We start from the raw sequence: 11,165 nt of genomic DNA on the forward strand, positions 1-11,165 counted from the left end.
GGGCAAACGTTTTCTGTAGAAGGCCAGATAGTAAACATTTTCGGCTCTTTGGGCCGTGAGGTCTCTGTGAAACCACTCAACTCTGCCGTTAAGAACAGCCACAAGCAATATGTAAATGAGTGGAGTGGACATGTTGCAATAAAACTTTATTTATAAGAATGAGTGGTGGATGGATTTTGCTCTCAGGTCTTAGTTTTCTGACTCTTGCTCTAGAATATGGTCCTTACTCCTAAGGTTCTCCTAGGTGGCTTTCCCACTGTTCAGGTGGAAGCCTGTGCTTTGAAGGGATATTAACAAGGTCTCTTCACTTTGGCTGGGCCCAAACTCCAAGCCCACAGACTGCTTGGCCTCTAGTACCTCTGTTGAACTCTGAGCCTTATCACTGGTAAACCTGGAGTACACTTGCCCCGCATGTGTTCAGTCAATCTTTGAGCCAAGGATTCATGGGGAACTTCTGCCGAGATCCCAGCACAACTGTAGCCCTGAACTGAGGACACTAACGACTTCAGCTGACCTGATCTTTGCCAACTCAACTCAGAGAGATAATCATGTTGAGCTTAATTTCTAGCTCATGGTGTGGACTGAACTAGTGCTAACTGTGGACTCATTTACTGGATTTCCCTTTTCTAGAGAGTTACAGTTTTGAGGTGCTTGTTGTCAAAAGTGCCCTCGTGTACTTAATTCAATTTTATGATTATTTAAGGCAGAAAACATGGGCTTAAACAACTACTCTGATGGAGCTGGAAGCAAAATCTTCCGGTTAGTTTTAATCCTGTTTCCTTTTTTGTTTGTGCACATGTGTGTGAGTGCTTGCATGCGATTGATACACAGCTGTGGTCTAAAATTTTCTCCTGTTTCTTGAAGTAAATCTTCTAAATATTCTGGCTTGCTTCTATCTTTTGTATATAATATTTGTTTCTAGATTTGGGTATTTTTTTTTCAGTTGGTTACAATGTGTTTTGATTTTACTTGATGTGCTTATTTTGAGTTCTCTTATTTTAAAGTTTCTCTTATTAATACCTCAAAACAAAGATGAGATATGTCTTCCCATATTTCAAATGTTTCTTTCTGCATATTTACATATGTAAATTAAATGAATATAGCAAAACTATTGTTCTAAAAATTTCCCAGGAACCCTAGAAACTATATCTAACATGTCATACAATTTCTTTTTGGATAATATTAGAAAAGCTTAGCGAGAGATGAGGGAAGATTTTGTTTCCTGGAAACAAATTTTCATGTTGTTTTTATGATAGAAACAATTTTGATTGAGATTAAAGAAAGAAAGAAATGACTTTTTCCAAGTAGGTTCACAAATCAAGATCTGAAGCACTATGAGAAGGTTAACCTGACTGAACTAGTTAGGAAATCCAGAAAAAATATTAAGGGATGAATCTATCATTTTCATTTGATTATTCAAATTCAGTGTACTCTTACTTGTGTAAGAAAAATACAATTTTTTTGATTGTGTCATTGAAAGCTTGTTTCACTTGCTTGTTCCTCAAGGTGTAAATGAAGGGGTTCAACAAAGGGGCAACAGATGTAGTGAGCACAGATACCCCTTTGTTAATGTCCACCTCTTCTTTGGCTGAAGGCTTGATGTAGATGAAAATACAGCTGCCATAGGTGATGGAAACCACAATCATGTGAGAAGAACAGGTGGAAAAATCTTTTTTCCTTTGTGAAGCAGAAGGAAATCTTAGAATTGTCCTGATGATATATATGTATGAAAGAATGACACCTACCAGTGTAATAATGAATGTCAGTACTGCACAGATTATAACCATCTGCTCTATGAACCATGTATCTGAATATGAAATCTTAAAAAGGGGAGCTGCATCACAGCCAAAATGATCAATGGCATTGGAGTCACAGAACTCCAAATGGAGGCCCATACCAAGTGGTGTGATAATGATCATCAACCCAGAGATCCAGCAGCAGAGGATGAGGATGGTACAGACTTCATTGTTCATGATGGTCATGTAATGCAGGGGTTTGCAGATGGCCACATAGCGGTCATAGGACATGGCTGCCAGGAGAAAAAATTCTGTGGCCCCAAAAAGTCCAATAAAAAATATTTGACTGGCACAGGCATTATAAGTAATGATATTGTCCCCAGTTGATAAACTGTACAGAAATCTGGGAATACAGACTGTTGTGAAGGAGATTTCTAAGATGGAGAAGTTTTGAAGAAAAAAATACATAGGTGTTTTGAGATGAGAATCCATGAGTGTAAGAATGATAATGGTCAGATTTCCGGTAATGCTCAGCATATAGGTGAGAAATAAGAAGATAAAAATTAGGACTTGCAGCTGTGGGTCCTCTGTAAGTCCCAACAAGATGAATGTTGTTATTGCTGTGTGATTTCTCATTACTACCTTTGATGTTTTAGGCAGTATACAGGTAAAAAGTCAAAGAGGAATTATCTAAACAGAAGAAAGGCAATAATAAGACAAAAATCAATCAAATGGAAAAGAGAAAAACAATAGAGAAGATTAGTGAAATCAAAAGCTAATTCTTACAGAGGACAAGTAACATTGATAAAAATGTTGTGAGACTGACCTGGGAAAAAAAGAGAAAGATGAAACTCAACAGGAATGAGAAATATGACATCATTACAGATTTCACAGACATTAAAAAGATAAAAATGAAATATTTTAAAGAGCTTTGCAAAGTAGATTTGGCAACTTAAGTCAAATTAACTAATTCTTTGAAAGATACAGTCTACTCAAATTAATTCAAAATCAAATATCTAACCTATATAGCCCTATATCTACTAAAGTAAACAAATATATACTTAAATCATCCCACAAAAAAGAACTCCAGGCTCAAATGGCTTAATTGTAGATTTCTATCAAACATTTAAAAACAAACAAAAATACTAATTCTACATAAATATTTTCATAAAATTGATCGTTGAAAGCAAAAATTATAACATTATCTGATGGCGTTTCACTGCACATAGACACAATATAAACAATAAACACGATAAATAGGGGAAGAGTTAGAGGTCCTATATAGTAATAAATTTTCTACATTCTACCTCCAGTGGTAAAATATTGATTCTAAATGGTATATGAAATGTTCAGTATATATTCTAATTCAAACTTTTAAGTTATGATATAGTCAAAAACACATTATATAAATTAAAATGGAATACGAAACTGTTCAAATGCAGGCAGGAAAAGGTAAACAAAAGAACAGACAACAATGGGAACAAACAAAAATCAAGTAACAGGGCAGGCCCCATGGCTTAGCGGTTAAGTGCGTGCGCTCTGCTACTGGCGGTCCGGGATCGGATCCCAGACGCGCACCGATGCACCGCTTCTCTGGCTATGCTGAGGCCACATCCCATGTACAGCAACTAGAAGGATGTGCAACTATGACATACAACTATCTACTGGGGCTTTGGGGAAAAAAGAGAAGGAGGATTGGGACTAGATGTTAGCTGAGAGCCGGCCTTCCTCAGCAAAAAAGAGGAGGATTCAACATGGATGTTAGCTCAGGGCTGATCTTCCTCACAAAAAAACAAAAATCAAGTAACAAAATGATAGACAGAAGTCCAAACATAAATTATTATTTTGCATGTAAATGATTGAAACATAACACACTAATTGAAAGAGATTATAAGAAAGGATTTTTTAAAAATTGCTCACTTAGATGCTGTATACAAGCACCCTACTTCAAATATGACATAGATAGGCTAAAAGTAAAAGAATAGAAAAATAAGTACCATGCAAACCATAATCAAGAGAATGCTCAAGTGACTGTATTAATATCACCACCACAGGAAATTAACAAACATGTAGAAGAAAATTACGTACTGATAAATGAGTCAATTCATCAAGAACACACGAAGATTCTGATTGTTTGTGTATCTAACAGTGCATCAAAGTGTGTGGAGAATAAACTGGCATAAATGAAGGAAGAAAAAGATAAATTAACAATTATAGTTGGAGATTTCTCTTACTAATTAATAGAATTAGGTGACTGAAAATTAACAAAGGTATAGAAGAACTAAACAACTCCAATGAATTATATATAATTAACATTTATAGAGCACTCCACCCAACAAAGCAGAATATACATTCTTGTCAAGTGCATGTAGAAGAGTTAACAAGATAGGTAATACTGAGATCATAAAACAAATGTTAATAAACTTAAACAAATTGGGATCATACAGAGGATGTTCACTGACCACAAAGAAATCAAAGTAGACATCAAAAACAGAAAGAAAACCCAGAGGAAACATTTTGAAATTAAACAAGTCACTTCTAAATAATTTTTGGGTCAACGACCAAGTCTCAAAGGAAATAAAATAACATTTTGAAAGGAATGAAAATGAAATACAACATATCAAATAGGTGGAGTGTAGCTAAAGCTAGTGTTGGGTGAAAAATTTGTAATGCTAAATGTTTATATAAGAAGAGAAGAAAGATTTCAAATCAAATATATAATCATTGACAATAAAAAACTAGGAAACAATATTGAAATAATCCCAAAGCATGAAAGGGAAACAAAGATAAAGATAAGACCAGAAATCAACAAAATTGGAAATAAAAATATAGTATAGAAAATTAATGAAACCCAAAGTTGGTTCTTTAGAGATTAATATTGATGATTTCTAACCAGATTGACATCAAAATAAAACACTGAGAAAAAGAAAACACACTTACTAGAAATATCAGAAACAAAAGATATCGCCCCAGATCTCAGATATTAAAAGGATAATAAGACAATACTATGAGCAATTCACACAAATATTTTGGACAACTTTAAAAAAATAGATGAATTTTTCGAATTCCACAAACTACCAAAATACATCCAAGATGAAATAGATAGCCTGAATAGCCCTACAACTATTAAAGAAATTGAATTTCTAGTAAAAACATTCTAAAGCAAAATTTCCAGGATTAGATATTTAAACATGAAACATCACCAATTCTACACAATCTCTTTGAGAAAATAGGAGTAGGGAACATATCTCACCTTATTTTCTGAGGATTTAAAAAGGCTTATAAAATTTAAATAAAATATAAAGGCCAAAATAAGAGGTTGCATTTGAAGAACATAAAGAATGATGGGAGATTTTCACTATGGATATTGACTTATTTTAAAGAAACCATAATTAAAACAATATGACTCTGAACACAATATTAGTCCGATTTCTTCAGAACACAGAAGATATGAACACACTTTCCACCTTCTTTTATAAAATGAGCATAACCTTGATATCAAAACCAAATAAAGACATTACAAAAAAAGAAATCTTCTAAACAATACTCTCTATTAGCAGAGATAAAAATCTTCAACAAAAGAATAGCAAATCCAATTCAGCAATACCATAAGTATAACACATCATGAGAAGGTGTGAAATTTATCCCAGAAATTCAAGATTGGTTTAATATTTTAAATCAATCAATTTTATTCTCCATAATAATGGAAAGAGGGAGAATTCATATTTTCTTCTTAATAGTTTCAGAAAAAAATCCTTGGCAAAATTAAGCACCAATTTATGCTAAAAATTTCTCAGTAAAGTAGAAGCAGAGGAAACTTCCTCAATGTGATAAAGGACACCTACTTATAAAAAAGAAAACAAAACTTCTACTAATCTCAAATATTAGGAGAAAAGCCTGAAAGCTTCCCCCTAAAATCATGAAGTATGCAAAGATGACCACTTCATAGCTCATATTCAACAATGTACTGGAGTTCCCAGCCAATAAAATAAGGTGAAATGAAAATGGTGACACTGTGATTAGAAATAAAGAAGTTAAATCGTTTTCCCTTGTAGATAACATGATTGGGTAGATATAGAATCCTAAGCAATCTACAAAATATCTGCTTGAATAAATAAGTGAGTTGAGTGAAGGCACAAGATAGAATGTCGATATGCACAAAAAGGTGCATTTAGTGGCCGCCGGGTGGGGCAGCGGTTAAGTGCACGTGCTCTGCTTTGGAGGCCCAGGATTCGCAGGTTTGGACCCCGGGCGCACATGAGGCACCGCTTGTCAAGCCATGCTGTGGTGGCGTCCCATATAAAGTAGAGGAAGATGGGTACAGGTGTTAGCCCAGGGCCAATCTTCCTTAGCAAAGAAGAGGACGATTGGCATTGGATGTTAGCTCAGGGCTAGTCTTCCTCACAAAAAAGTAAAAATAAAAAAAATAAAATAAAATAAGTGTGTTTATGAATACCAACAATGAGCATTTGGAACTTGAATTTTTTAAAATGTCATTTACAGCATTATTTAAATATGAAATATTTGGGCATATATTGAAAAATTATAACAGTATAGCAATATGATGGAAATTTAAAAAAACTGATATTGAGATAAGGATAAACATAAAATTCATTGGAATAGAACAGTGTGTACTGAAACAGAGTAACAGGAGGCAAATTGAGGGGAAAAGTAAAGTGTTACCACAAATGGTGCTCTACAATAAGATATACATATGGGTAAAAATGAACACAACAAAAAATAAACTTGAAATAGATTATAGACCTAATAAAAAACTCGCTTCTTTTCGAAAGACACTTAAAAATTGAAAAGGAAAGTCGTATATTAGAAGATATTTATAAAACATATATCTGACAAAGTTCGTGTATTTAGTGTATATATATAAATACACATATACACACACACATATGTATACCAAATAAATAGATATAGAAATATATATATATGGAATACAATCACTAAATACGTATTCTATGTATAATATGATAAGGATACAAAGTAATATATCCGTGTATATGTATACACACACACTCAGACACACACAATTTACTAATAAAAAGACAAACAGCCCAATAAAAAATGGTCAAAGGTTTGAACATATACTTTACAAAGGAAGATGTATGACTGACATACGCACATGAAGAGAGGCTCAACATCATTAGTCATCCAGGAAATGAAAAACTAAATTGACAATAAGATATTATTAAAGATTTATTAGAATAGTCAAAATTAAATGTACTAACAATATCAAGTGTGGGAAAGCATGAGGCACTTGAAATTTTCGTATGTTACTAGTGGAAATATAAAATAGTAAAACCATTTTGGAATACAATTTTGTAGTTTCTTGTAAAATTAAAAATGTATCTGTTATTTGACATGGCAAATCATCTCTGAGAATTTACTCAAGAAGAAGAAAAGAATATGTCCATAGAAAGACTTGATAATTGCAACTTTCTTCATAATAACCAAAAGTGGAATGCAATACAAGTAATGATTGAAAGGTAAATAAATAAAAAAATTTTGGTATCTTTATACATGAAATACCTCATAGCAATAAAAAGAATAAATAACTCATGTGTGTGATAACATGAATAAATCTCAAAGTAGTCTGTCATGGGTAAATATATACACGTTAAAGAGAAAATACTGTAAGTTTTAATTTATATAAAATTCTAGAAAAAACAAACCAAGGCTCTTATGAGGCATTAATTGAGAAAGAACAAAATCAAACATTTTGAAGTGATAGAAATTTGTATATCTTGATTTCAGTAGTATTTATAAGGATGTATATATACATTTGTCAAAGCAGTGGAATGCTACACTTAAAATAATTGTATTTTGTTCTATGTAAGTTATACTTTAATAAAATTAGTTTAAACAAGACAAATCATGATGTGGGAGAAGATATTTGAAATAACTGTGAAGGACTGGAACAGCATTTATAAAATTCTACTACAAATCCATAAGAAAACAAAACCCATCCTAATAACAATTAGACAAATTTCTTCACAAAAGAGCATATCTAAAGAACAGCGAATATATGAAATTTGATATTTTACTACTTAGGAAAACTAAATTAAATTCACAACTACTGCACAACCATCAGAATAACAAACAATAGGTAGATGGACCATATCGAGTATTTTGAGGACATGGGGTAAGTAGAACACTAAAATCTTGAAGACGAGCGTGCACATTCCTATAAACACTATGAAAACTCTTTGAATATATTTATTAAGTTGAATTTCCAGATATCTATGAAACAGGAAATTATAATTTTAGGTATTTACCTAATTGAAATGTATGCATATGTACACAAAACATACGTATGCTTAAGAAAGTTTATAGCCACATTATTCTCAGTAATCCAAAAACTTGAAACACCGAAGTGTCCATCAATGAGAGAATCCATTTTTAAGTAGATTCTTAAATGGAAAAATATAACAATGAAAGTAAAAATAATACTGCTACATGCAACAGCGTGGAGAGTTCTCCCAAACATAATTTTGAGTAAAGAAGTAAGACACAAAAGAATACGTAAAGTCTGATTCCATTTACACAAATTTCAAAAATAAGCAAAACTAATTTATGGAGTTAGAAATCAGGAGTTTCTCTACAGGGAGGAATGTGAGGGCAGGCAGCAGGTCTAGGTGTACATATGGCTTATATGATGCTGTTAATGTTCTATTTCTATTTCTACTTCTACTCATAGAACTATGCCCTTATAATTTGTTCACTTTTCTGTAATATTAAACTAGGGTAAAATTAAATAATTTTTAAAAAACAAAGCAAACCCTGAGAGTTGGCTATTTCACTTGATACTTTAATATTCCATAATAGTTATTTCTGTACTAATGTTTAATGCACAAAACCCTTTTTACGTACATCCAGTCTATTACAATAAGAGGAAATTCCTGGCACAAGTTGTGCTCATTAACATAGCTCAGGTTAACATCCACTCAATCACTGAATTTCAAAGATCATGCCACTTAATTGAAGTTTTAAAATAATAAATTGCCCTAGTCAGTATATATATAAACATACATATACGTACACACACACACACACACACACATATATATATATATATAAATATATTCTCTTTTAATCTTGATGCAACCTCTACTTGCCTTCCGTTTATCTTCCGTTCATTACTCGGGCTGCTAAACTCTGGCTTTTTTATCCACTAATCTACTATTATTGTTCTTGCTCAATTAATTATTATTCTTCTTCTTCTAGAAGGCCTCATCTACCCTATTGCCCACGTGTGGATAATGGCCAATCTCTTTAGACTCTACATCTAATTCCATTCCATCTGCTTCTACGCTGCTTCAGATCACTTTGATCTCACACTGGATATTAAGCATTCATGGTCTAACTGGACTTCCTGTCTCCTGTTTTGATCATTTTAATCCATTTTCCTCACTGCATCTAGAATAAGTTCTGAGATACTATCTCAATCCTCTAGACTAGACTAGGTACGTCTCCACTGTGTTCCTGTAGTCATCATCCCTTTATCAGAGCTATATCATATTGCTTCTTTATTGTTTGTCACCCAGTTAGACTGATAGATTCGTTAGATCAGGGCATGTCTTGTTCTCAACAGTATACTCAGATCTTATCACATTTCCTGGAATACAATAGTTTCTCAGTATATGAATAAACACATAGATATTTATGAACAAAGACCAGGATATATTCTTTACTTATATTTCAAGATTCTAGTTGGCAGAAGTCCTGTACTCCTGTGGTCCATATAGAAGATACTACACTAACATTGAAGTTACTTCCTTCAGTATGAGAGTCTGTATCATGCTCCCTGACCCTTCAGGGCCCCAATTTTTGAGCAGTAGAATATAGTCACTCAGGCTAGGTATTTTATCAGCTCTACTGGTCACAACTCCACAGGACTGTTCATTTAAATTCTTTCTAATGTAGACCATGTGAAAAAAATAGGGATCATAAAAAATAAATGTAAGGTAATGAAGTCTTTAAGAAGTTCTAGACATGAGCTAATGACAATTTTCCATTTTATTATACTTACCTGAAACTTTTGCTAAAAAGTCCCTTAATTGGGCAGGATACTTTTTTCCATTTTACTGATAGTGCATAGAGCAAACTACTTAGACTAGAACTACTAGTTCCAGTTAGACTAGAATTAGCATTTTTTTGGATGGTGTGTTATTAGATGGCTAGTTTCAACCAAAGCTTGCTCCTGGGTTCCTTCTTTGCCAAAATGGTCTCCGATGGAATCTATGTAACCAAAGGCAGCATTCAGAGTTTTTAGACACTATCGGAGAGGACAAACTCTGATATAGGCTCGTGGGCAAAAAACTTTGTCTACAATAAACAAACACATAGAGACAGAGATTGGATTGGTGGTTACCAGATGGGAAGGGGGAAGGGAGGAGGGCAAAAGGGATAATTCGGCAGGTGTGTGATGATGGATTGTAATTAGTATTCGGGTGGTGAACATGATGTAATCTATGCAGAAATAGAAGTATAATGATGTACACCTGAGATTTATACAATGTTATAAACCAATGTTACTGCAATAAACAAAAAATTTAAAAAAAAATCTTGTCTAATTGCTCTTACCCTACCCTGTTCTGCAGATCTACACTTAAAATATCGGCAGTAGCTCAAGTTGGAAAACACAGGATTGTTGTCCCCAGGGCCCACCTTCCTTCCTCCTTGCAGTCATCCTCTCTTCCTTCCCTGTTGTAACCTCTAGCAAAAGTCCCTGCTGATCCTGGGTATTATCTCAGGATGCAAAACAACTTTTTTGTCCTTCTAATTACCTGCTTCAAAAACATGTCTCAGAAACATTCTAATTATATTGCAGGTGTAACTTAGTAATTTTTGTTTAATATGCCTAGACATCAAAAAGTATTTATATTTGAAAAAAATGTTTTTTTTTAGATGAAATGTCAAACCAAGTTTCATTAAGTTGAGGAGATGTATTTATACAGTTGAGATTGTGCATATGTGTGTGTGTGCTTGCTCACATGCACATGTGTTAATAATGGGGGCAATAGATGTTATATGATGCCATCAAATTTGACTACTTTATTGCCTACATACTTAACCAATTCATGAAACAGACTTAGAGACCTTCTCATTTGCTTCGACGATCTATATTCTTGAAAAAGAAATGACATTCAAGAAATGAAATTAATTTCTCATACCTTTATGAAGTATTTAAATTTTAAAAAATACACACATTATTTATATATATATATATATGAATGTGTGTTTATATATAAATGTGTGTTAATATATAACCTATATACACACTTAGGAAAGTGACAGGAAATATGTTAATGATTTTTCCAAATTTCAGAATAGAAAAAAAGTGATTGGAGAAATATGAACATACTCACTCGTTAGTCTCTCATTCAGGCTTCAGTTTTTGTTTTATCTACACAG

General features: G+C 33.1%; 1 protein-coding gene across 1 annotated transcript; it reads right to left on the bottom strand.

The window, feature by feature from the left end:
* Positions 1-1,433: 1,433 nt before the first annotated feature.
* On the bottom strand, positions 1,434-2,372 carry LOC131415668 (olfactory receptor 6C2-like). Its single transcript, XM_058557489.1, has one exon. It carries the CDS (start codon positions 2,370-2,372, stop codon positions 1,434-1,436), a length of 939 nt encoding a protein of 312 aa, XP_058413472.1.
* Between the last annotated feature and the right edge of the window lie 8,793 nt (positions 2,373-11,165).

This window comes from Diceros bicornis, chromosome 17, assembly GCF_020826845.1.
Source record: "Diceros bicornis minor isolate mBicDic1 chromosome 17, mDicBic1.mat.cur, whole genome shotgun sequence".
Lineage (NCBI taxonomy): Eukaryota > Metazoa > Chordata > Mammalia > Perissodactyla > Rhinocerotidae > Diceros > Diceros bicornis.

Bases quoted from the DNA above. Each gene is read 5' to 3' on its own strand.
- LOC131415668 (XM_058557489.1), bottom strand. From the start codon at position 2,372: ATGAGAAATCACACAGCAATAACAACATTCATCTTGTTGGGACTTACA.